This window comes from Ictidomys tridecemlineatus, chromosome 11 (assembly GCF_052094955.1).
Source record: "Ictidomys tridecemlineatus isolate mIctTri1 chromosome 11, mIctTri1.hap1, whole genome shotgun sequence".
Classification (NCBI taxonomy): Eukaryota; Metazoa; Chordata; class Mammalia; order Rodentia; family Sciuridae; genus Ictidomys; species Ictidomys tridecemlineatus.
In genome coordinates this window covers 38944062-38971484 of record NC_135487.1, presented here as the reverse complement: position 1 = coordinate 38971484, position 27423 = coordinate 38944062, and the positions used below count along the sequence as shown (strand labels likewise).

The 27423-nt window shown below is 38.3% G+C and overlaps 3 protein-coding genes across 5 annotated transcripts in view; 2 read left to right on the top strand and 1 right to left on the bottom strand.

Moving 5' to 3' along the window:
* The window catches only part of Btf3l4 (basic transcription factor 3 like 4), a 28405-nt gene extending 27671 nt beyond the window's left edge, over positions 1-734 (bottom strand). The window contains exon 1 of one of the 2 annotated variants that reach the window (XM_078026256.1): positions 591-734. The gene's annotated coding sequence lies outside the window, so the exon portion shown is untranslated. The remainder of the gene's footprint in view (positions 1-590) is intronic. The other variant, XM_078026257.1, reaches the window with a different exon arrangement.
* Txndc12 (thioredoxin domain containing 12) lies at positions 733-24302 on the top strand. 2 transcript variants are annotated; one of them, XM_078026258.1, is made up of 8 exons: positions 733-983; positions 12442-12502; positions 18254-18306; positions 19287-19360; positions 20522-20591; positions 21646-21729; positions 23420-23458; positions 24081-24302. In XM_078026258.1, the coding sequence occupies exons 1-8, from the start codon at positions 887-889 to the stop codon at positions 24086-24088; spliced, it is 486 nt and encodes a 161-aa protein (XP_077882384.1). In that variant the 5' UTR covers positions 733-886; the 3' UTR covers positions 24089-24302. The 2 variants fall into 2 exon arrangements, with proteins under 2 accessions (XP_077882384.1, XP_005326132.1); XM_005326075.5 differs by having other exon boundaries at positions 736-983; positions 23420-24302.
* Positions 12540-15682, top strand: Kti12 (KTI12 chromatin associated homolog). Its single transcript, XM_005326074.5, has one exon. The coding sequence runs from the start codon at positions 14110-14112 to the stop codon at positions 15163-15165; it is 1056 nt and encodes a 351-aa protein (XP_005326131.2). The 5' UTR covers positions 12540-14109; the 3' UTR covers positions 15166-15682.
* Positions 24303-27423: the final 3121 nt, after the last annotated feature.

Sequence of the window (27423 nt, the reverse complement as noted above, 5' to 3'; positions counted from 1 at the left end):
TTTCACTATGCATTAAGTATGCACTGTTGGACTCAAACTAATAGAAGAAAGATGGGAGATTTTGGCCTGTTATGCAGTAGAGGCCGAAAATTAAAAAGAAATATTTAATCCACAACAAAAATTAGATTTAATCTGAAAAAGCTTTACATTTTAAATGCCTACAGTGACATGACCTGGTTCCTTTGGAACATTTAGTTTTGCAATAGGAAGCCTCAACTCTAGTTTTCTTGGAGCTTGTATTGGTTGGTTGCATCCTCCTTAGCGTGAAAGTGAAGTGCATGCCTGCAAGGCAAGAGACAGTTGAATGCAGAATGGGTTTATCAGGTCTCTTCAGAGACCTGAGCAGGAAATTAATGAAATCCGGTTGTCCGATTTTTCTTACTTGCAGTGGGGGAAGGGAAATTCGAGGCCAATAGGCGACTCACCCACTGTTGGGAGATGTTGACCTCACGAATCAATAATTTGCGTTTTGAATATTAAGTACAGCGGATCTGGGGGCGGGGGGAGGGGTTAGTCTGGCTGGCAGACGTAGTCCACAACGGTTCTTCCGAACCTCTCCCTTACCCCCCACCCCCACCGTCTCAGCCCACCTTTTTCCGCTCGGTCCTGAGGCCTCGACTTACAAGACCCTGAGAAGACAGATCACGCTCGAGAGCATTTCCCGAACCCTTCTACGTGATCTGCACCTTTAACTCTGTCCCAAACCGGACCCCGGAGGCACCACCCACATCCGTCTAACATCACTTCCTTCAGAGTTTGGAAAAAAAAAAAAAAATCTGAGAAAGAGAGGGTCTGGGCTGACCCGCTCTAAGGAAAAGAAACGGATCTCTTGCGGTGACTCGGGCCCTGTGTCGGGTCAGCCCGGTGGTCCCTCGCACCTAGCACCATGGAGATGTGGCCTCGTCTCGGGGCCACCTGTTTGCTGGGCTTCAGTTTCCTGCTCCTGATCACCTCTTCTGACGGACACATTGGGCTTGGAAAGGGTCAGACAGCATTCTTATCTTAATCTTTACTGATCCGGGGCCTCAGCCGAATAGGACCCTTCCCTTGTCTAACACTGTTCCCCTCGGGTTTTCTTTCTTAGGCTACGCCAGATTTCTTTCTTTCTTTCTTTCTTTTTTCTTCCGCAACCGCACCTAGAGTTTTGACTATTTCTTGGGGTAGGGAGTAGTGAGTTCGGGAAAGGTAAGATGGGGAAGTTATACTTAAGGTCTCTATTAATTTTTGTGTTGGAGGAAGAAATAGTCTGTAAATTAGAAAAAGCATGTTTAAGAGCCCAGCATAGTGCTGGGCACTTGGTAGATCCTCAGGAATGGTCACATTCCCTTCCTAAAGAAATAGCGTCCTCGGGAACCTACTGTGTCGAGATTCCAGCCTTGGATCTGAAGATACCTCACTCTTCCTTGAAGAGCTAGGCTACTGCCTCCTTGCCCTGGGAGATGCAAAAAAAAAAAAAAAAAGGGCCAGATGAAGTATAGAAGTTCTGCTGTTAGAGGGCCACCAACAGTTGTCTTTGGTGTGGTTCAGCCAGTGTGTCTAGAGAAACTGATTTTTATTTTTTATTTTTCTGAGGAGGGAATGATCAGTAGTTATGAATGGAGGTTAGTATCCCAACTCCATCCCATTACCTACATCTTCATTCACAATTTGAACACCTTTCTCCTCATCAGCTCTTTCTTGGTTGAAAGTTGGATCCACTGAACTCAGGGTTTATGCTTTTCTAAGTGGGTTAGTTATACTTGGATCTCACCCCCTCTTCCATTTTTTTTTAACTGACCTGACTATGGAATGATTCTGCTGGAATATTTTTTATTGTTTTCTCTTATCCTCCGGACTTTCAGTGGACTGAATGCATCCATTTCTTCCTTCAGTATGTAATTTTTGATCACCTACTGTATTTCTGGCATTGTCCCAGGCACTATCAATGAACCAGACAGATAAGATTCCTGCTGTCATGGAGCTTATATTCAAGTCAGAGAAAGTAGTGTAAACTCATTGATAAATTAATAAGACATCTTCAGCTGGGCAAATGAAACTGTGTTAGAGTATGAAATAGTAGAAAGGTTTGGGAGGATGAGGGAGGGATTAACTGAGTTAGGAAGATCAGGGAAGGGTTTTCTAAGGTTTCCATCTCAGTGGTGAAACCTGCACAGTGAATTCCATTAGGCCAGAATGTTTAAAATACACTAGTAATATTTGCAAAATGTTCTTAATCCCATTGTAAAATAAGTTAATGTTTATTTAGAATAAAATATTAAGTACCGAGGAAGACAGAAGACTATGGTGTTAGGATGTGAGTTTAGCTCCAAATTTTAATGTGTTCTGACACAAAACCAGTTGCCTTGTCTGTGGGTCAGGAATTTGAATGAGTCACAGTTGGGGAATGTTTCTCTCTTCCATGATGTCAGGGGCCTCAGCAGACTGGTTATTTCTCTCTGTGGTCTTTCTGCATGGGCCAGTGTAGGCTTCTTCCCCATTATGGTAACTGGATCCCAATAATGAGTGACCCAAGAGAATAAGGTGGAAATGCATAGCATTTTTATTATCTAACCATACAGGTCATATGGCATCACTTCTACTATACTCTGTGGGAGCAGGTTCAAGTGGAAGGAACATTAACATCTATACATGAAATAGGAGGCACACTGAAGTCACATTTTTAAGAGGAGCATGTGAGATGGAAGGTTTTATTGTAATTATCTTTGGTAAATATTATCTGCTACAGTGAGCCAGGACCATTTCTGCCTTGTTCGTGCTCAAGAATATTTGTTGCAAGAAAAATGAATGGTAAACATGATTGTTATGTCCCCTGTATTTTTAAAAACAAGTAAGTAGGCAGTTAGGCAGTTATATGACAACATATATGGACTTTGAGAAGGAAAATACCAGGTAACTGCACCAGTACATAGAACGACAACTCAAGGTAGGAGGGTTGGGTTTTGAGGATTCAATGAAAAAAAAAAAAAGAAATTTAATATTGTGTCACACACTTAAATGTTAACTGGCATTATTTCCTCCCATGGAAGAATGTTTAATTATTCCTTAAAGGAATTAATAATACTTCAGTTTTTTGTTGTATGTATTTATTATACATGGATTCTTGGGACATAGATTATACCCCACTCACCCCCTCACCCAAATGCTACCTGAAGCAGTAGTTCCTGAAAATTTTGATGAGTGAGTTTCTTATCTCTGTTAGATGTTTCAGTATCTCTGACTCTTTTCAGAAGATGGCCTTGTGATTTGCAGAGAGGAGAGAATGAGTGTCCCCACTGTTTTAAGAAAGCACAGTGGTGTGGAGTAAGCACTACATAGGCATTGGGAGGCCTGGATTTTAATCCTCTCCTTGCAGAGGGAGAAACTAGAAAGCTGTCAGTAGAGGCAGTTTGCTCTCTGGCGTAAAACAAATAGATGATTTTGTCAAGTCTCTAGGATAAACATTTGGCACTAATACTTATACAAAGTATTTACCTTTCACTAGGTATCCTGTTCACTTTCACAGCAACCCTGTGGGATTAATATTTTCGTTAGCCATATTTTGCATTTGTGAGAATAGTAAATGGCTGAGGTAGGATTCTAACTCCGGTCTGTCTGACCTTTTGTTAATCAGATTTTATCTGCTGGGAGAGGGTGGATAATACTTTTCTTATGTCTTTAGCTTACACTCATTAAAACACTTTTTAGAATGAAAAGCTTGGAAATGCTGATGTAAATGCTGTATTTAGAAACGGTTACTTTTCCTTTTTAACTGTTTTAGGAGAAGAACTGCTGGCATGGGAGACTTTAGCTTACTTTACAGAAAACTGGCATAAATTAAGTGGCTATGCAGCTGACACTTAGGAAACTGGACTATCTTCAGGTGTTCCATGCTGGCATAGGAGTGAGTGTGGGTGGTTCTGGGGAGTGGATGATTTTAGTAATAAGGTAAATAGTGCACCTGTATAAATTCTTTTTGAAGGAGAAACCAAAGAACTCAAGTTTTACATAATTGAAGTCAGTATTCTCATTGTGCTTTGGTGAAGATTCATTCCTTCATTCATTTTTTTTTTAAAGACAGAGTGAGAGAGGAGAGAGAGAGAGAGAATTTTTAATATTTATTTTCTAGTTCTCGGCAGACACAACATCTTTGTTGGTATGTGGTGCTGAGGATCGAACCCGGGCCACACAAATGCCAGGCAAGCGCGCTACAGCTTGAGCCACATCCCCAGCCCTCCTTCATTCATTTCTTCATTTAACTTTTGCTACAGAAGCAGTAAAGTGCAGTGAATATTTATAACTACAGACTCTGAAGTCAACCTATATTCTAATTCCAGCTCTGTCACTTACAGGCAGTGTAAGGTTAAGCTATTTAACTTAAGTTTCCTTATCTGTAAAAAAGAGAGAGTTTGTACCTCAAGGTTATTGTGAGAATTAAATAAGTTAATACATGTAAAAGCTATTAAAAAAAGTATCAGGTACATAATTAATGCCATGTAGGTATTAGTCATTATTAATATTGTTATTATCATTATATTATTAGTATCATTATAATTATCACCTAAACTAAGCATTCAGTAAGTGATGATAGGGCTGGGGATGTGGCTCAAGCGGTAGCGTGCTCGCCTCTCATGCATGCAGCCCGGGTTAGAGCCTCAGCACCACATACAAACAAAAATGTTGTGTCCGCCAAAAACTTAAAAAAAAAAAAAAAAAAATATATATATATATATATATATATATATTTTCTCTCTTTAAAAAAAAATAAGTGATGATAGTAGAGTGTTTGTATTATACCTCTTAGGGGTATACTTCTTAGGGGTATTGGAGTAGATCAGCTTGGGAAGTTTTGGGATACTGGAAAAGCATGCTAATTAGAAATTAGAAGATCAAAATTTCAGATGGCTTCTGTATTTTTCTAGAACTTAGTAAAGTGAGAGGGTTGGAGTAATTGGTCTCTAGGATTGTGACATTTTAAATGTATTAAATTTAACTTATTAAATTTAAGTAAACTTAAATTAACTTATTAAATTTAAATAAAATTAAAAACTGAGGTCCTTAATTAACTTAGCCACATTTCATGTACTTAGTTGCCACATGTGGCTAGTGGCTACCATATTGAGTAGCACAGGTACAGAGCATTCCAGTCATTGAACAGTGGTGCTTTGGTGTCTCTATTAACAACCATCTCCCCAACTATAAGCATTATCACCTAGCTTCTGGGTAGCCCAGGTTTGTTGAGAAACAATGTAATCTGATTAATCTAACTTCCTTGATTTTCTTTTGGTTGGCATTTGCTTGTTATCTGTTTCTGAATTACACCACCATAGACTTTTGCAAATCCTGTTTTAGGTATACGTTTATAAACATCATAAAGATAGTTCGGATTTTTTTTTAAAGCTAAATCTGACAGTTTCATCATTTAACTTTAATTGATGAGTTTAGTCCCCTTATATTTGTCGTTATTATTGACAGCTGCTCTTTTATCCAGTTTCCATCTCTACTACTGTTTTTCCTATGTTTTTTCCATTTTTCCCCTTTTTTTGGAGGTTGAATATTTGCATGTTCTTATTTTATCTCTTTTATTAGTTTGAAATTTGGTACTCTAGTCCTTTTACTAAATACTCTTGAATTTTACTTGCACATTTACCCAAATCTAACATTATCTTAATCCCCCCAAAGGTAAGGGTGCCTTAGAATATTAAACTTCAGTCAGCCCCTCTTTACTTATAAGCAGTTGTTCAGTAATTTAGTTCAGTTTTCTAAAACTATGAATTGGGCTTTACAAATTTTTATGAATATTTAGATTTAACTACATGTTTACCCATGTACTTGTTCACTATTCTTGTATATGGGTTTTTTCCTGATATTTCCTATCTAAAATGTATCCTTTAGCTATCCTTGTAGTTTTCTCTCGTAGGAGACTATTTCATTCTTTCTCCTGTTTGCAGATCTCCAATACTTTTCCACAATGTTTATTTTCAGTTAGTGACCATTTAATAGAACATAAAGGGGGATCATAGGAGGCTTCCAAAAATTCTCACCGTTACATTTACCCACCAGTACTTCTTTTCCTGTTACTTGATAAATCATCCATATTTCTAGCAAGGGCTAATCCCTTTACTTTAGTACTAGATTTCGCTTCACCTACTTAATGGCATTTTACCAGGGAGTCCTGTGTCATTAATATTTTTTCTTTATTGTATCATTTATATCAGCTTTTAACATCTGTCTTTGCTTTTGCACCCTATATTCACGGCAAATCTTGTTGACTTTGTCTTCAAAATATATCCAGAATCCAATATTATATTCCTCTTAGCAGGATTGCTCCTTTTGAGGACTGGGAGGGAAGGATCTTTTCCAGGCTTCTCTCTTTGGCTTGGAGATTACCATAATTCTCTCTGTGTGCATATCTGTCCAAATTTCACCCTTTTACAAAGATACTAATCATACTGGGTTCAGGTCTTCCCAAATAACCTCATTTAAATTTGATTACCACTATAATAATCCTGTCTCCAAATAAGGTCACATGTTAGGACTGTACCTTTCTTTAGGGGAAGGGGATACAATTCACCCTATAATAAATACTCTTTTGCTATCTGTTTTTAGCACAGAAGCTCAAAAATCCATAATACACAAATTACATCATAACTGCTCAGAACCCTCCAGTAGCTCAGGAAAAGCCTATCTGCTTTTCTGCTTTCTGTCCTTCCATCCTTCCTGAATTAGGAATTGAATCCAGGGCTTTGCACATGCTAGGCAAGTGCTCAACTACTAAACTATATCCCTAGTCCTTTTTATTTTATTTTGAGACAGGGTCTTCCTAGATTGCCCAAGCTAGCCTTGAATTTGCAAGTTTCATCTTAGCCTCCTGAGTAGCTGGGATTGTAGGTGTGCACAATCATCAGTTTAAAAGTCATTTTTTTAAATGGGGCTGGGGTTGTGGCTCAGCACACGTCTTGCATGTGTGGGGCACTGGGATCGATCCTCAGCACCACATTAAAAAAATAAATAAAGGTATTGTGTCCATCTACAACTAAAAAAACCATTTTTTAAAAAAAGTCAGTCTTGGGGCTGGAGATGTGGCTCAAGGGGTAGCCCGCTCGCCTGGCATGCCTGCGATCCAGGTTAGATCCCCAGCACCACATACAAACAAAGATGTTGCGTCCGCCGAATACTAAAAAATAAAAAATATTAAAAAAAAAAAAAGTCAGTCTTTATAATGACCCGTAAGGCCCTCCATTGTCTACCCTCTCTTTGTCCCATTGACCTTATCTTCTTTTTTAACAGATAGTATTGTGTAATGCTTAAAAACAAAGAGTCTAAACCCTTCTGCCTAGGTTCAGATCTCAGCTCTGACATTCACAAGTTAGGTGACCTTGGGAAAGTTATTTAAACTTTGTGCCTCAGCTTTCTTTATAAATAGTTTTAGGTGGATACAATATCTTTATTTTACATTTATGTGGTGCTAGAGGATTGAACCCAGTGCCTTGTGCATGCCAGGCAAGCACTCTACCACTGAGCCACAACCCCAGGCCATGTGCCTCAGTTTTCTCATCTGTAAAATGGGATTGATGAGACCGTCTACCTCCCTAGGGTTGGGAGGATTAATATTTTTAAGGAACTTCGTGCCTGGTATGTTATATCAATAGCAAATACTTGTAGTAATTAATATTACTATTCTAAGCTATCATAGCTGAGGAAACATTTTATAGTATGGGAAAATTACCTAACATACCCAAAGTCATATGACTAGTAAGCAGCAAAGCCAAGATCCAAACCCCGGGAGTCAGGGTCCAGAGTCCATGCTCTTGATTATTATATGATCCTGTTGAATAAATACTTATTTATTGAAATAATAATGAGTGGTGAATACCTGATGGTGGGGGAAAAAAAAACCTCTCAGTTTATCTAAACATGTCTGCTTTGTCCTTGTGCTTGAAAGATAGTTTTTTTAGAGTATATAATTCTAAGTTTAGTTATTTTCTTTTAGCATTTCAAGATGATACTCTGCTCTCTTTTGATTTCTATTGTTCCTATCAGTATAATAGCATAATTATTGATCTTTTGTAGGAAATATGTCATTTTTCTATTGTTTATTTAGGTACTAGAGATTTAAACCAGTGGTGCTTTTTATTTTTTGAGACAGGGTCTCACTAAATTGCTGAGGCTGGCCTCAAATATGTGATCCTTCTGCCTCAGCCTATCGAGCTGCTGGGATTGCAGGCATGCGCCACAAAGCCTGGCTCTCTTTGACTGTTTTTAATATCTTCTCACTCAATGGTTTTGTCATTCTACAGTTTCACCACCTTAAATAATTGTGTATGCTAGACTTAAATCAATCTCTGTATTATTGGCCTCTCTTAACATTGTCTGTCTTTATGGCTCTGGTCTGCATCCTGGATAACTTCTAATATATCTTTCCACCTGCCTCTAATTTGCGTTTAACTCTATCCATTATATTTTTGAAAAATTGGTAGACTTTATATTTCAAGCAATTTTATCTCTGCAGAAAACTGAGCAGAAAATACCCACATGTGCCCTTTCTCTTCTTTATCCCCATCTTTCCTTGTTAACATTTTGTGTTAATATGGTACATTTTTTACAGCTGATAATCCAATATAGATTATTATTAACTAAAATCCCCAGTTTACATTAGGGTCTACTCTTGCTATTTTATGTTCTGTGGATTTTGTTTTGTTGCCGTACTAGGGATTGAACCTAGAGTGCTATACTACTGAGCTACATCTATATCTCTTTTCTATTTTTTGAGACAGGGTCTCTCTAAATTACAGAGGCTGGCCTTGAACTTGCAATACTTTTGTGTCAGCCTCCTGAGTCTCTGGATTAGGATGTGCACCACCATGCCTGGCTGTTTTGTACAAACTTAAACAACAGAACTTTATTTTCTTAAGGGTTCTGAAGAGTACAAGTCCAAGGTCAAGGTGTCAGTAGGGTTGATTTCTTCTAGCAGATGACTGTCTTCTCTGTGTTTTCACATGATCTTCCTCCAGTTTACATCTGTGTCTTAATCTCTTCTTATAAGAATTAGAGCTGGAGCCCATCCTAATGATCTCATTTTAACTAAATCACCTCTTTTAAAACTGTTTCTTCAAAAACAATCGTTCTAAAGTACTGGAGGTTAGAATGTAAACATATGAATTATTTTCGGGGTGCATAATTCAGGCCATAATAACATGTATCTGACATTACAGTATCACATAGAATAGTTTAAAATCATTAAAAAATATCCTATGCTCCACTTATTTTTTTTCCTCTCCCCCATGAGAGAATGAACCCTGACAACCCTGATCTTTTTGTTATCTTCATAGTTTTGGCTCTTACAGAATGTTATGTAATTGGAATTATATAGTATGTAGCCTTTGGGTTATTTCTACAGATTCTATTTGGTACCATCACAAATTTGTCTATTTATGTGTATGTATGTGTGTTTGTGCATGCCTGTTTCTGTGATTTCATGTATTTCTCTAACATTTCATATATTCCTATTTTTGTATTTTGTGGCTGATAATCCTGATAGCTGAAGTCTTCGAAGTCTCACTCTTGCTTCTACTCTTACTTGTGTTGACTTGTTTTCTTATATCTTTATTGATCTATGATTGTGAGCCCATAATGGCTATTGTTTTTTTTTAATAAAATGTTGATTGTCCTAGAGGATAAAGTAGGGAATGCTTCCCTCCAGAAAGGTTCGGCATTTGATTCATCTACCAGAGAGTACTAATGATGGGAATCACTCTAGCCATATTTTTTGAGGATTGGGTTAATATGGGAGTCTCAGATTCTCCATTTGCCATGTTATAATGAATATTTACTTTCAGTGCAGCCTTACCATTTACTGGTTGTTCACTGTTTCTCATCTGATTTTTAGCTTAGTTTGTGTTTGTGGTGGGATTTCCATTATTACAGTGAGTCCATTCTGAAAGTCTGTTTATGTATGATTAAACTTTTTTGTAGCAGGATATTCTTTCAGGTTGGTTGGTTAGGCACTATGCTGAAGTAGGATTCAGCATCTTAGTTTAGGTATTGTAGGTAGAATGATGGTGATCACATTAGACACCTTCCAGTTCTCCTGGGCATCCTCCCAATTTCACTCAGTCATTTGCTCTTCAGGATCAAACTTTGGGCCCTAGGCAAGTGATATTTTCTCTTGGCCAGCAGCCCATGCTGTTGGGAATGAAAAGTGATGATGGTAAATTTGGATACTGCCTCCATGTGCTAATCTGGATGAATTTTTATTCCCTTGAGGTAGCACAGATGAAAATTAGATTTGAATTTATTTCTGGGAAAGAATGATCTGGAAGACAGATTTAGCAGCTGAAAAGGCAGAAGACTGAAGGTTAAATTTCAGATTGGCCATTTAGTAGCAATGTGATCTAATAACAGCTGATGATAACTTCAGAGCCTTAGAAGTCTCAATTTTAGGGCTGGGATTGTGGCCTGGTGGTAAAGCACTTGCCTAGCATGTGTGAGGCATTGGGTTCGATTCTTAGCACCACATAAATAAATAAATGTATTTTGAATGTATTAAAAAAAAGAAGTCTCAACTTTATGTAAAGAATAGCAAAAACTACTACCTACTGATTGTACAATATGTTCAATACTGTGTTGAGATTTTATATTTCTTATTTAATATTTGGGAGTAATCTGATAAGACAGAACTATTATATGCTTCTTCCCAAACCCCTACCCCAGTGCTGAGGATTAAACCCAGGACCTCACACAGGCTAGGAAAGTGCTCTAACACTGAGCTACGTTCATTCTCAAGCCCACTTATGCCTATTTTAATGATGAGAAAACTGAAATGTAGGGAAGTAAAGTGGGTTATTGTTAAGGCCAAATTTAAATGAGTTAGCACATGTAGTATGCTGGTCACAGATAAACTGATTACTAAATAACAACATTTTATGATTGCTAACATTTTCTGGATATAAAAATTAAGTCTTTTATATGATTTGGCCTAGATAAGATTTGTTTATTCAATAACTATTTTATAGAGCACTTGTATATTCATGTGTATTTTATAGAGCACTTGCTATATTCATGTGTACTGTTAAATATTAGGGAAATGGGAATGAAACAGATATAGGCACTCAGGGAGCTCCCCTTGGAGTGAGGGAGATGGATACATAAATATTTACAATTCAGTCTGGGAAGTGCTGCAATGGGAGGAGAAGAGGCTGGTTTGGGAGTTAGGGGAGATTTGTAAGAATTGTCCTCTTATTATACCTGAAGACTGGAGGACAGGCTGGGAGAAAAGGCAGAGGTAAAGTGATTATGATACTGAAGGGAAGAGAGTGCCTACTGCAATTATTTATTTTTTATTCATTTATTTATGTTTGTTTGTTTGTTTGGTTGGTTCTGTGATGCTGGGGAGTCAACCCAGGGCCTTGAGAATGCTAGGTAATTGCTCTGCCTATGACTCACATCCCCAGCCCACATGCTGCATTTAAAGAAGTAAAAGTATTTCTGTGTATGGGGTTTTAGGAAAAGTATGGAAAATGACTGGAGAGGTGGGCAGATGCTATATTCTCAAATCTTCTGCTTTCAGCCTTGGTCCTTTATCTTTAGAGCCCTGGAAAGCCTATGAAAGTCTTCTTATCCGTCAGTGATGTGATTGAAAAAGATCACTCTTGCTAAATTGTGGGAATACTGACAACAATCACTTAAAATTCATTACCTTCTTTAGTCTTTACCTCCAACATTCTGAAGTATGTATTATTGTCTTGATTTTTCAGATATGGAAATTGAGGCTTGGAAAGCTTACTTCACTCACAAAAATTCACACACTTAATGGGAAGTGGAGTCCCATGTCCTTCTGACTCTAAGTCGTATTGCTATGTCACCTTCAATTAGTTATGATTTGTTATGACCTACTTTATGTTTACTGTATGGAAAATTCTCATTCATTCATTCTTTTTCTAGTTTTGCTTTTTTTTCTTTTTTTGGTACAGGGGATTGAACTCGGGGACACTTAACCAGTGAGCCACATCCCCAGCCCTATTTTGTATTTTATTTAGAGCCAGGGTCTCACTGAGTTGCTTAGCACCTCACTATTGCTGAGGCTGGCTTTGAACTCACAGTCCTCCTCCTGCCTCAGCCTCCCAAGCTGCTGGGATTGCAGGCGCGCATGCCATGTCCATTCATTCTTACAGTATTACTGGCATACTCTGTGATAGTTTGCAAAGCATTTCATTTCATTATTTAATTTCCTTAAAAGCTATTGATTGGGTGGTGTTATTTCCATCTTATAGATATGAAAACTGAGGCTTGGGATAGGGGACTATCCATGGTCTCTCATTTCTATCAGGGAAGCTGGGTCTTCAACAAGACTATTAATAGAAGAAAGCCTTTTTGTGGGTATCTCATGAACATGCCACACTACTTTTTTGGGTCTGTGTGTCCTTTATTCATTGCGTGAATGTTTATAAGCCCTTTTTGTTCCAGGTTTTGGGGATCATATTCACTGGAGAACACTAGAAGATGGGAAGAGAGAAGCAGCAGCCAGGTACAAAATATGCTTTAGATTATTTATGGTGGTAAGACTCTTTCTAATCTTCAACATAGCATTAATTTCAGATGAAGGGCTATGCCAAGGCAGAGCAAGAACTGCATAATTGCCTCATAATAACAATACTACTAGCTAATCCTTACTAAGTGCTTAGTATATACAGATATTAAATTATATGAATTAATTCACTTGATCCTCACAACAACTTTATAAGGGGGTACTTTTTGTTACCTTCTATTTAGAGATAAGAAAACTGAGGCATAGAGCAATTAAGTAATTTTTTATTTACCAAGATCACACAGCTAGTAAGTAGCAGAGCCTTGATTCTGACCCAGGCACTTCCTTCAGGGCCTGTACTCTCAACCAAAATACCATACTGCCTACCAGACTCAAGTAGTCTCATAGTCCACGTGGGTTTAGTTTATGCGCACTAATAAGTGGGAAAGCCAAGACTTGCATTTTCTCTTCTACAGTATACTAGAGCCATACAAAGATCTATTCCACTCTAATATGTGTTCGTATATTATACACACTCATAATTTCAGATATACAAACTCACATTTCTAGATCTACTAAACTATAGTGTTTCCTGCTCCTAGAACAAATCTACAGATTCCAGGCTCTGAGTGTCAAATCTTCTGCAGCAGAGTTGCCAGATTTAGCAAATAAAAACAAAGGATACACAATTAAGTTTGAATTTTAGACAAACAATAAATAATATTAAATAGGTCCATGCAATTTTGGGTCATACTTATACAACTGTAAAAAGTTTTTTGAGTTGTTTATTTCTGAAATTCAAGTTTAACTGGACATCCTGTATTGTATCTGTCATCTCTGCTCAGGAGAAAAATTTCAAGTTCCTAAAGTCTTTAATGATTTCTCTGGGCAGATGTTCTCTTTTGTTCTTTTGTAACCCAACCTATACCCACCCATTATAGCATTTATTACTCTGAATATAGGTGCTTGATTCTTCCTATCCAGACACTTGATCTCCTGCAGGGGCACTCTTTATGTTCATCTCTAAATCCCCAGCCTTGAAGATGTTGTATAATTAAAATGATTATAGAATAAACATTTACTGAATGCCAGTAGGTGTGAGTGCACACATGAGCAAAACAAGTATTTACCAATTGCCTTATGTATGCTAAATATAAGTGTTAGCAGTTTTGCAGTATTTAATGCTCATTAATAAATAAATGGGGGCTTAGGTTGTGGCTCAGCCATAGAGCGCTTGCCTAGCACGTGCGGGGCCCTGGGTTCTATCCTCAGTACCACATAAAAATAAACAAACAAAATAGGGTATTTGTCCATCTACAACTAATAAATAAATAAATAGGCGGGCTCAGTCTTCGACCCAGGGAGATCACATTCTCCGGAAGTCTTTAACTTTTAGCATGAATAACTGATGTAATTCTAGTCTCTGCATCTCCTTTCTGAGTAAGCTGGACCAGTAGATTTAGAGCCCCTGTTTCTAAAGAAACTGGAAGTCTTGCCAGTCCATAAAACAGGAAGTGCAAACCCGTGGATACTTCCGGTTAAAACCGGTGACGTAGACAACCCGGAAGTTGGCGCGGCGAGTTTGCAGATGGCCGCTCCCTGGTAGCATGCCGCTTGTGGTGTTTTGCGGGCTGCCGTACAGCGGCAAGAGTCGCCGTGCAGAAGAGCTTCGCTGGGCATTGGCGGCTGAGGGCCACACGGTATACGTGGTGGATGACGCTTCGGTGCTAGGCGCGGAGGACGCGACCGTGTATGGCGATTCTGCCCGTGAGAAGGCTTTGCGTGGGGCCCTGCGAGCCGCCGTGGAACGGCGCCTGAGTCGCCACGATGTGGTCATCCTGGACTCGCTTAACTACATCAAAGGCTTCCGCTACGAGCTCTACTGCTTAGCGCGGGCAGCGCGCACGCCGCTTTGCCTGGTTTATTGCGTGAGGCCAGGAGGTGCGAGCCGAGGACCTCAGGTGACTGGCGCGGAAGAGAACCCGGGCCCGAAAGTTAATGTGAGTTGGCGGCCGCGCGCTGAGGAGGGCGGGAAATCTGAGCCTGCAGACATCAGTACTGTCACCGAACCGGCCTCTATAGTAAATGGGAGAACCGGGGCCCACGGACCTAGGGAACTGGAGCCGGAAGAAGCCGAAGCATCAGATTCTTCAGCTGTAGTGATTGCGGAGCCTGAGAAATCTGTGAAGCATGTGACCAGTGCCTTTTACCCTCCTGAATTAATGCAGGCTCTAACACTGCGCTTTGAGACTCCTGACTCTCGGAACCGTTGGGATCGGCCTTTGTTTACTGTGGTAGGCTTAGAAGAGGCATTACCTTTGGCGGAGATCCGGGCTGCCCTCTTTGAGAACCGGGCTCCCCCACCACATCAGTCTACACAATCCCAGCCCCTTGCCTCCGGCAGCTTTCTACACCAGTTGGATCAGGTCACAAGCCAGGTGTTGGCCAGACTGATGGAAGCGCAGAAGTGCGCTGTGCCTGGGGACTTGCTAACACTTCCAGGCACCACCGAACACCTAAAATTTACTCGGCCCCTGACCATGGCAGAACTGAGTCGCCTTCGTCGCCAGTTTATTTCCTATACTAAAATGCATCCCAACAATGAGAACCTGCATCAACTGGCCAATATGTTTATTCAGTATCTGGGTCAGAGCTTGCACTAATCAGAGCGGTAGGGGGAATCCGTGGCTTCCACTGTTCTTCTCTAGGAAGAATAGTCTGAAGGTCTGCAAAGCGTGTTATATTAGTGGAGCTGCTGAATTTACTGATTTGTTCCAACTTTCCTGACTGCCCCTGTGCCAGGCCCTGAGTTTACAGCATAAGTTTGAGACTAGTGAGAATCCTGGCAAATTTCTCCAGAGAAGACAGCTCAAGTGGTCAGGGATTGCTTAGATTGGATTGGTATATCACACACCATTGACTCTTCCCATTTGAATAGTGGGTGAAGAGACTGGATGGATTAGAATGTTTTAAAACAGTTGTGAACAGTTCTGGACTCTGTGCTGGCCAGTCTTTCATATCACAAATCTTTTCTGAGTACCTAATTTTTGCTAGTTTCTTTTTCCTGGGACTGAGTTTACTGATAAACCCATTGTTTTTGGTCGTTAAGTATCTTTGATTTTGTGAAAGCGAAAGACCTAACCACTAGGTTATTTCCTCCAATAAAATATTTTAAAAGTAGTGAGCCTGCTCGAGTCTCTTAATGTAACTAAATGTTTTTCATGTAATCTAGTGTAATATTGTATATAAACACGCATTATTGTTATATCTTTGGCTGAACTCTTATTTCAAAAAAAATATTTTTTAGCCATAGTTTGACAAAATACCTTTATTTTATTTATTTATATGTGGTGCTGAAGATCGAACCCAGGGCCCTGCATGTGCTATGCAAGTGCTCCACCACTGAGCCACGACCCCAGCCCTGAAATTATATATATATATTTTTAGTTGTTGTTGGACACAATATTTTTATGGTGTAGGGGATCGAACCCAGGGCCCCATCTGTGTTTCGAGAGTGCTCTACCGCTGAGCCACAACCTCAGTCCTGAAATTGTATTTTTATAATGCTCAGTAAAAGATTAATTGTTTGGCCACCCTAAAGTGACTGTATTAGGGCACATTAATGACTGTTGTGCTTTATTCTGTATTTTAAGATATGTATCACATTAGTCTTTCTTTGATTCTTTTGTAGGTTTCTTAGAACAAATTTAAGTACTATAACTGTGATAATAAATTATCACATTTATTTTTTAGTTGTAGATGGACACAATACCTTTATATACCTTTATAGTTGGACACAATACCTTTATTTCATTTATTTATTTTTATGTGGTGCTGAGGCTCGAACCCAGGTCCCCGTGCATGCTAGGTGAGCGCTCTACCACTGAGCCACAATCCCAGCCCCAGTACCTGTGATTTTTCAAAGACTAACCAGTCTGTCTTTGCCCTTGAGAAGTTTGTGAGAAATACAGATAGGTGATAATGGGATGAAAAAGACTGGTGGTCAGATGATGATGACAAATGCTTTAGGATCCCAGAGAAGAGAGAGACTAGGCAGTTTGGGAAAGGCTTTGCAAAGGAGTTTGCCAGAGAGAAAAGGGGGAGCAAGACATTCTAGAATGTTCATGCTCTGAAAGTGAATGGAGCTTTAAAACCTGGGTTAGATGGGCTTCTATTTGATCTCTTGGGAGTCTCAGTTTTCTCATTTATATTATGAGACCATTGAAAGTATTACCCTTGAGTTGTTTTGAGGATTTAAATGAGGTAATGAACGTACAGCACATTGTACAATGTCATCTAGTAAACGTTTAGCATGTTTTGGCTATTATGGTTAGCTACATCCCACTACCCACTTAAACTTGCCCTTCTTATATGATTTTTAAGTCTTTACAAGTACTAGAGGCACACGTGTCTATAGGTTTATAATGAGCGTAAGGTGAGGTAATTGAGTAACTCATCACTAAATGAGCTAATTTGTGTATATTTAGATAATATTTATTGGCATAAGTAAATGTTGTAGAAGTGTTTTTTATCAATAATTCCTTAGTGCAATGGAGTTCAATATGGTAAATACAGTTATAGCTATTATACCTTGTATAGTATTATGGTGGTATGGTGATAACAGGCTGTGTGATGAAGTAAGCCTGTTATCACCATATAGGGTGCCTATATAGGGCCCTCATATTTAACATTTGAACTGAAAACTTTTAAGAGCTTCATTTAACCAATCTGATTCAGGTAGATTCTGTTGCTTATAATTTAAAAAAAAACACTCTTCATCTCTGATTTAAAAAATATTTAATTTTAAGAAAATTGAAAAAATACAAAAATGTAAGAAAAAAATCCACTGTCTCATCTATAGATTATGTTTTTTGTTTGTTTGTTTGGTTTTTTTTTTTTTTTTAGAAAGAGAATTTTAATATTTATTTTTTCAGTTTTTGGCGGACACAACATCTTTGTTTGTATGTGGTGCTAAGGATCAAATTCGGGCCGCACATATGCCACGTGAGCGCGCTACCTCTTGAGCCACATCCCCAGCCCAAGATTATGTTTTGATACATTTCTTTTGGGGCTCTATAGTTGACTAAAACCGTATTGAAATTTTATATCTTGGACTGGGGAATGTGGCTCAAGCGGTAACGCGCTCGCCTGGTATGCCCGGGGCACTGGGTTCGTTCCTCAGCACCACATAAAAATAAAAAAATAAAGATGTTGTGTCCACCGAAAACTAAAAAAATAAAATATTAAAAAGAAGAGGGCTCGGGTTGTGGCTCAGTGGCAGAGCGCTTGCCTGGAACATGTGAGGCACTAGGTTCAATCCTCAGCACCACCTAAAAATGAATAAACAAAATAAAAATATTGGGTCCATGTATAACTAAAAAATATTTTTTAAAAAAGAAATTTTATATCAGTTTTTAATGTGCCAACAAAATTTTTCATTTACATTTTTAATGATTATTTTTCATGATAATAATTTAGAATTACTGGAACCTTTAAAATAATGTAATTGGATGTTTTCTTCCATTCCAGTCTTTCTATCTAGCTTTATAGGCCAAATCTGCAGAATTTACAGGAATATCAGAATTTATCAATATTTTGCTATCAAAATCTATTACTATTGAATATTTAGATTATCTTATTATTTTACCAATTACTACAGAAACATCTTTATCTCCATAAATTGGTTATTTTATTAGAATACTTTGAGAAAGTACAATTACTAGATTATAATTTCTTTGTTTTGTTTTTAAGTGGATTGCCTATTATGGTGATTATCCATAAGTCTTGGTGTGGAGCTTGCAAAGGTCAGTAAATGCTCTCAATCTAAAAACGGATCTTATCACTGATTCTACACAGCACTGTGGTTGCTTTAAGGAACACCAAAGAAATATATGATATAGGTTTCCTTCATGAAATTTGTAATTATATATCTGCAGGGGGCTTTAGGAAGCTTGGGGTGATTAAAGTACAGTTATATAAGCCAGGGGTGGTATTGCAGAATCCCAGCTACTCAGGAGGCCAAAGCAGGAGTATTGCGATTTCAAGGCCAATCTCAGCAAATTGGTGAGACACTGTCTCAAAAAATAAAAAGGACTGGGGATGTAGGTCAGTAGTGGAGTACAACCCCAGCACTGCAAAAAAAGAAAAACAGCAACAGTTATGTAGAAAATGGAATTAAGTGCTAAAATGGCATGTGGCAATAAATATTAGAGGAAGCTGTACATGGTTAAGGAAGTTATCGGGAGAAGATAAGAATCAAACCAAGGTTATATGATTTTGTGGCATGTAATTCTTTCTGCTATACTACCCTGCTCCTTTCCCAATCAGGTTTTATTCTTAATTTGGTATTCTACAGTTAAAATATTAGTTAGGAAAGGAATGTAAAATTAGCATAAATAATTGTATAATGTGTGTACACACACATATTTAGTGGCAAAGTGTTGTTACCTTATTACTCTTTTAATAGTTGTTGAACTGAACCATAAAAGCAAATAGTGATGCTTCCTCCTGCTATTTGTGTATCATTATCCATACTCTATAAGTGAGATAAAAGCTTCAGAGAAATGAAGTAAGTCACTCAAGGCCACAGCCAGGCAAATAAGTGACAGAAGCAGCACCAGCATCTAGGTGCTCCAGTAGTTCTGGTTTTGGAGGGAAGAAAAAGAAGATTTAATTTATATGAATCAGCAAATGCATGAACTACCAAGGAGAATAAGTGATGCTTAGGCTCATTGGGATTTGGGTATGATGTTTCTTGTACTCAAAATCTTTTTTCCCCTTCTAGCTTTAAAGCCCAAATTTGCAGAATCTACAGAAATTTCTGAACTTTCCCATAATTTTATTATGGTAAATCTTGAGGTAAGCCTTAAAGAATTTTTCCTTTTGTGCTATGATTTTAAGACTTTATTGTTTTGGATTTAATAACAGTAAGAGTATAAAGTCATGTTGAATATAGAGTTGATTATCCTATGTTTGTTTTTATCTTGATTTCTCATACTAAGGCTTACATCAGATGTGTTAGCATCTAATTTGGGGAGGAAGTAGAGAGGAGAGCTTGAATAAGATGACTGAATTTTATACTTAGACTAAAAAATGTAATCACATATGAAGATTACAACACCCTGCAAAGTTTACTCATTTGAGCACCTGCTTAGAATTGGACTTTTATGTACAGTCTTCCTATTTCCTCATGAGACATCTTTTATGTACTTCATATAGACTTCAGGAATCCTGAGTCAGAGAATATCAGATCTTAGATTTGGAAGAAATTTTTAGGCCATTGGTATTATTCCCATTTTACAAAAAGGACATCTTAGACCTGAAGAAGGTATGTGATTTGGTCAAAATCGTAGAATCTAGTAAATTAAAAAAGTAGGTACTGTAACCTAGCTGTGTTTCCTTTTAGATCATACTCTCCAAGTGTGAAATTACTTGGATACTCTGTGATGATACTTCTTTCCAAAAGTTTCTGTAAAGATAATGTTTAACCATAGGATTAAGAATCTTCTGAACACATTAACACTTAAGGTTGAGACAGCAGAGGAGTTGCTTATATAGTTAATGGATAGCCCATATGCTTACGTATCTCTTCAAGGCAGTTACAATGTAGTGTGGGGAGATAAACAAGTAGAATATGTCAGCCTGTGGTAAATGCTACCGCCAAAATAAAGGAGAAGATGGCTTGCAATTCTAGGTAAGTGGAAGAAAAGGCAACATTGAGTAAAAATTGGAAGCAGAAATAGGAGTGAGCTTCTGATGACAAAGGAAGTGTGTTTAGACATAGGGAAAGAGCAAGTCCAAAAGCCTGAATTAGGAGCATATCTGGTTTGCTGGATGACACCAACAAAAAGCAGATTAATGGGACTGAAGAAGTCTTAACAGGGTAGAACATGAAGTTTGAGAAGTGTCCCAAGGGCAGATCATGTAGGGCCTTGCAGTCCTGAACAAGAGAAGAATCTGAAGTTCCTTGAGGAGAGGGAGGACATGATCTGATGTAAGGTTTACATTTACTCTTAATAGGATGAAGAAGAACCCAAGGATGAAGATTTCAGCCCTGATGGGGGTTATATTCCACGAATTCTTTTCTTGGGTAAGGCAAAAATTTTTAATTGGGGGATTCATGATGTAGATAGAGAAATGATGCAAGAGACCGAAATATATATATAGTTGTGAAACTATACTGGGATGTCCAAGAACAAATAAAAACCAGTTTTAAGAGAGGGAGTTCCAGGGCTGGGGCTGGGGCTCAGTGGTAGAGTGCCCGCCTCTCACATGTGAGGCACTGGGTTCGATCCTCAGCACTGCATAAAAATAAAGATAATGTGTCCAATTACAACTAAAAAAAAAAAAGAGTGGGGGGGAGTTCTGGCCAGGCGCAGTGGCACATACCTATGATCCCAGAGGCTTGGGAAGCTGAGGCAGGAGGATCGTGAGTTCAAAGCCAGCCTCAGCAAAAGTGAAGCCTTAAGCAACTCAGTGAGACCCTGTCTCTTAATAAAATACAAAATAGGGCTGGGGATGTGGCTCAGTGTTTGAGTGTCCCTGAGTTCAATCCCTGGTACAAAAAAAAAGAGAGAGTTCTGAAAACCAAACCTGCAGGTTTGTGGGGAAACTTTTTCCAATAACTGCTTTTATGAGCAATGAGAGGAGTTTGATCTTCCATTTATTCATTCAACAGTCATTTTGAGCATTAGCTATGTCAGACACCGTGTGTGACACTGCAGGGCCAAGGATAAGCCACAATTCCCATTCCTGACCCTGTGGTGCATCTGAGGCAACAGAATAATACAACCAAGCAAATGTCTTTCCACAAACAGTTTTATAAGAGATAGTTAGTGACCACCTAATCTTGGCTTTATATTTGGCTGGGTTCTATGGGGGATACAAACAAAAATGTTGGCCTCATCATTACCAAGCAGAAAAAAAATCGTGCTAGAAAGATGAAACAGCATGTGCCAAGGCATGGGACAAGGTGGTGGGCATTGTTCAGGGAATTGCTAGGAATTCATTGTGGTTACAGCATGAAATGTTAGGGATAGGGCGGTGAGATAATGGGCAAACATGGGGAGGTTTTATTTCCTGGAGGGCCTAGTGTATTATATGTTAAAATTATTGCAATCGCTGTGCCCTTTTTTCTACAATAGATCCTAGTGGCAAGGTGCATCCTGAAATCATCAATGAGAATGGAAACCCCAGCTACAAGTATTTCTACATCAATGCTGAGCAAGGTACTGTTCTGCCTGAGAAATTGGGGAGGATTGCTCTAGATTTAACTAGGATGAGCCATAATGGGCAAGGTCTGTGATAGAAACTTAATCTAACCTGTTAGCCAAGCAACTCCTGCATGCCTAGCTTTTGGCCAGATCCTTTATAGGATACAGGAGAAAGATAATATGGTCCCTTCCCTAGAGACAACAGGAGGACATTTCAAACTATGGAAATGATGTATGAGGGGGATATCGCCCAACACGGAGGGTCTGTAAGGTTTGCTAGAGGAAATTGTGAGTGGATTGAGTCCTGAAGAATAAGACACAGCAAAAGAATGGGAAAAGCATGTTCCAGACAGAGTGGCATCAGTATAGATAGGCAAAGAAAGGCTGAAATAATCTCAGTTAGGCTTTTTTGATCTCTAATTCTGGCACATAGTCATCTTAGGGGAAGGATTGGATTTCATGCCATATTTTGTTACTGTTTTCCTCCCTTAGTCTTCCTGATCTATAAAAGAATTGTTTACCAAGTTGCCACGTGTCCCCAATTGTCAAACTGCCAAGTTGAGGATCACTTTGTTTTTGAGTCCATGAAACTCTTATTCTCAGAATAGGAAAGGGGAAGAGATGTGAAAATATTGTCATCACCTTTTCCTGGTTAAGGAGAGTAACATATTCTTTAACCAAATGAAGATCTTAAGAGATTGGTGTTAGAAGGAGATTTTTCCACACAGAGAGTGGCAGCTGAGCTTTAGGTTCTGAACTATTGTCCTTTGAGATTTGCCTTCTCTTAGAATTTTATCCAAGTTACCACTCCCCTCTCCACACTGGCATAGTCCAATGTGAACACAAGACTCTTCCCTGAGTTCCTGGTGGCTCAGCTGACATGAAACTGGAACATTCAAACCTGTCTTAACTAGAGACACAGGCAAGACAAAAGGAAAATATCACTATATTAGAAGCTAATGGGTGTGCTTTCCAAGATTTACAGACTCTGGCTCAACCTAGTTTCCAGCCTGTGTTGTATAGGGGTGTTATTGTAGAACCACCACTCATAGGCCTATATTGAAATCATTGCCCTTCTTGAAGTGCAAATCCATAGGAGACAGGCCCTGAGATATATAAGAAATTTCATCTCCTGTCTGCCTGAGGCCTTCCTTCTAGGTTTCTCTTTTATTTTGCCTGAAAACTTGGCTCCTTTCATGTATAGTTGATAGTAGAAATGACTACATGCTTCAGTGGAGACCATTCCCTCAGAATGCATATATGCATACATATACTCCATCAGCAGTGTAACCTGTAACTTCTACAGGGAATGAAATAAATGCAACAGTCATCCAAAAAACAATGGGGATGGTAGGAAGGTGTTCTCTTCTCTCCTCCTTATTATCAAGTGAACATAGAGGAAATCAACTCTGATCTTAGAGGGTAAGCCAGGGTAACTGCTAACATTTTTGTAGGACTTTGTAATTTCTGAAGCACTTCTATCATCCACTTTTTAAAATATGTGTAGAAATAAGTGGGATTATATCATTTTATAAACAAGGAAACAGATTCAAAGAATGATATGCTAGGACTAAAATTCAAAACTAGATGTTGAGTACAGAAGTTGTGTTCTTAAATATTTCTCCTAAAACATTTAAGAATCTATATTGTTGTCAAATATCAGATATTAAGTTGTGCTTCATATTTTTCCCTCTTTATTTCACAGTTGTTCAGGGGATGAAGGAAGCTCAGGAAAGACTGACAGGTGATGCCTTCAGAGAAAAACATCTTGAAGATGAATTGTAACACAGATATATCCCTTCCTTCATCAAAAATAGTGTTCTGGAAGGAAAGCAGCAGAGGAGGGAATATTGAGGAATTGCCCAGAACAATTAAACTGACCAGGAAACCTTTTTTTCTTCCTACACTGGAAGGAGCTCTCTCACTGTGGAAGAGATCTGTTAAAAGAAGCTGGTCTGATTATTTGTGGATCCAGCAGTGTGGCAGACTTGCTTCTTTTGCTCCCTGTCACCTAAATGTCCATCTGTCTTTGAATGTAAAGAATGAAACCTGACACAGAACTTGAGCCACTTGGAGGTTCATACCTCACTTACACTTCAGTATTTGAGTCTTTTCCCATTTCCTCCTGCTTTACTCACCTTAGTGGTGAAAGAGACTAGTAGCATCTTTTCTACAGTGTTAAAATGGCCGGAATAGCAATTTTTAAGAAAACAGTAAATCCTAAATGTAAATCAGTAATTCTATCCCCTGTCAAGGAGACCAGCCTGGTTTTTTTTTTTTTTTTTTTTTTTTTGTCTTTTTCTCCTGGGAATAATCTTGGGCTTCTTCCTGAATCCCTGCATCCTCCTTCCTCTTTTCCTGCTCAGGCTGTTAGCGTGCATGCGTGTGCAGGAATGACTATGTGCTTGGACCGAGCCCCAGCTGGAAGCATGCTTTCCCTTGTTACTGTTGGAGAAACTCAAACCTTCAAGCCCTAGGTGGAGCCATTTTTGTCAAATCATCAATGATATTTTTGTACTGGGGTTAATCCCCCCCAAAAGATAAAATATTAATTGTTCATTAAACTTTAATAAAACTTTAAAAGGAAATGTGCTGTGATGGCCTTTTCGTTAGTATTGGAGAATGGCGGGAGGGAGGGAAATCACTTCAGGAAGAAAACTAACCTTGGGCTGGGATTGTGGCTCAGCAGTAGAGCGCTAGTGTAGCACGTGTGAGGCCCTGGGTTCGATCCTTAGCACCACATAAAAATAAATAAATAAAAGGTATTGTGTCCAACTACTTCTAAAAAGTAAATGTTAAAAAAAAGAAAACAAAACTAACCTTGAGGGTCTGCTCTAGGAGTCCTAACCAACGACTCCTGCTCTTTCACCATCCATGTCCTGAAGCCAGTGCTCTTCTCTTACACTTGTTTTTTGGTTTTTTGGGTTTTTTTGACATGGGGTCTTGCTACCAAAAAAAAAAGAAAGAAAGGCAAGTAAAAACAAAGGTCCGCAGCTTGGGAGGCTGAGGCAGGAGAGTCACAAGTTCAAAGCCAGCCCTGGCAACTTAACAAGGCCCTAAGCAACTTCGGGAGATCCTGTCTCAGAACAAAGGACTGGGGATATGGCTCAGTGGATAAGCACATTTGGGTTCAATCTGGTACCCAAAAAAAGTATATTTATGGGGCTGGGGTTGTGGCTTAGAGGAAGAGCACTCACCTAGCATGTGCAAGGCCCTGGGTTCGATTCTCAGCACCACATAAAAATAAATAAAAGTATTGTGTCCAACTACAACTAAAAATAAATATTTTTTTTTTAAAAAATATATGAAGTTATAAAAGAGGCAGAACTTATCAATAGTGTGAGAGTGCACATCTGGCATTGGGGGAATGGGCCTGAAGATGGATTGACTGTAAAGGCACAGGAGGAAATTTCTAAGGTGATGACATGGCTACACAGGTGTACACACTGTGCAAATTCATTGAACTGTAAACGTGAGCATTTTATCATGTAATTTATACATTTGACTTTAAAATACTCATTCAAGTCTAGGGATGTAATTCAGTGGTAGAGCAATTGCCTAGCCATGCAAGGCCTTGGTTCAATCCCCAGTACTGCAAAGTAAATAATTTTTTTTTTTAACCTTGCTTATTCCAACTTTCTAAAATCAAGTTGTTCTTAGAGACAGTCTGATTTAAATTGATTAAACAGTGAAAAGTGGTTGGCTACTTAGGTAATATGTAAGACTGCCTGATAAATTGAAAGAAAGCCAAATGTTTGATTAAAATTTGCTTAAAGCACAAAATGTAAATACATTTTATCAAAGCATATTATGTCTACAAAGATATTCTTGGATCTTTCTGAGGAATTTATTTTATACAAGGTACTTCTAAGGCAAGTGAAAAAGTCTGAGATGTAGTTTTAAGTATTTAGTAAGTATTTGTGATATGCTTAGAATGCCTCTATTGAACAAGTAACAAATTTTCTTGCAAATTGGATGCTTTATATTTCTTTGTTTACAATGTTGTTGAAAGAGGACCTAATTTAATTATCAAGGGATATGTTTTTTAATATTAGACTACTGATTTGGGGGCATAAAAGAGTTCAAAGAATTTAATGTCATTGCAATAATGAAACTTTTCCCATCTCCATGAATGTACTTATGTGAACATTATTTCTCAGAACTTGTTTTTCTAAAAGTAATAATAAGGGGCTGGGGTTGTGGCTCAGTGATAGAGCTTTATTATATAATTTAAAATAAAATTATAAATAAATTTTATTTATTTATAAAAATAAATAAATAAAAATATTGTATCCAACTACAACTAAAAAATAAACATTTAAAAAAATAATAACAAGTACTAAGAAAATTTGTTCAAAACTTTTAACATCATTTTATGTATTGTTGTAACAATTCTGCCTAATGGGTTATCTGACTTTTCAAAATAATATAACTTAATTTGATCAAATATTTACTGTTTAGAGTTTACTCTGTAGAGATAGATGTTAACTTGTAGAAAACTATTATATGGGCTGGGGATGTGGCTCAAGCGGTAGCACGCTCGCCTGGCATGCGTGCGGCCAGGGTTCGATCCTCAGTACCACATATAACAAAGGTGTTGTGTCCACCAAAAACTAAAAAATAAATATTAAAAAAAAGAAAACTATTATATGCAAATGATTTCTGTTTCCCAAAGTGAAGACAACCTCAAAGGTTAAGACTTTATTGCCTTTAAGTCATTAACTAGTTTTTTAGCAGTCTTATGTCTGCATTCCTTTTTGTCATTGACAATATACAGTCAACTGCCATACCTACATGTCCCAGAAAGATGTGCCTACCTTATATGCATATCATAAGCCATTTTATATAAGGAACTTAAAAAATTTGTGGATTTTGACATTTGTACGGAATAGTGTGCTCAATAACCCTTGCTGAGACTGAGGTGACCTAAGAATTTCCCCAGAAAAGGAACTTTCGGATAAATATGTTTGGATAACAATGCACGACTTGGATTGATTCATAATTCAAATTAATATTTTAGAAATTCAGAAGTCTCACTTGTTCTACTTCTGGATTTTTACTTTCTATCCAACTGAGGATGATGGCAACACATGTAGGGAGCAAATACTGAGAAAATGTCAGTGAAACAGTTGGAGTCAACTTAAAATCCCACTTTGTTTTTGGAATTCCAGGTATGTGAGCTAGTATATTCCCTTACGTTTAAGTCAACTGAAGCTGGGGTCTCCATTACTTACCACAAGAAACATCATAAGGGAAACATCATTTAACAACTTGACCTCTCATTTATTTGACTTCTTAATACCAATGACCTCAGCTGTATCTTAGCCCCCTCAATTGGTTTCACCTTGTCATTCAAACTGTTCTGAAATCTTGAATCTAGAAATCTATACTCTGACCACAGTTACCTATTTGTCCTTTCAGCCAAGCTGATCAACACTTTCTATAACACTCTGACCTCATGTGGATTTTAAAAAACTCCTTCAATTTTTTACTGCTAAATCTATAGACCTGCCTTCTCCTCCTTCCCTTTTGTTCCAGTGGAGGAGATGGCTTTTACTTATCCTTCCATTGTGCTCTGAAGTCATTCCTTCCTTATCCTCAGATACATTTTTTTTTTTTCAAATAGAGGCAAAGTTTTATTTTTAAAAAAGCTGCCAGTGGTCCGTGTGCGTCCCGCTAGCGAGCTGGTCCACACACGTGTGTGTTCAG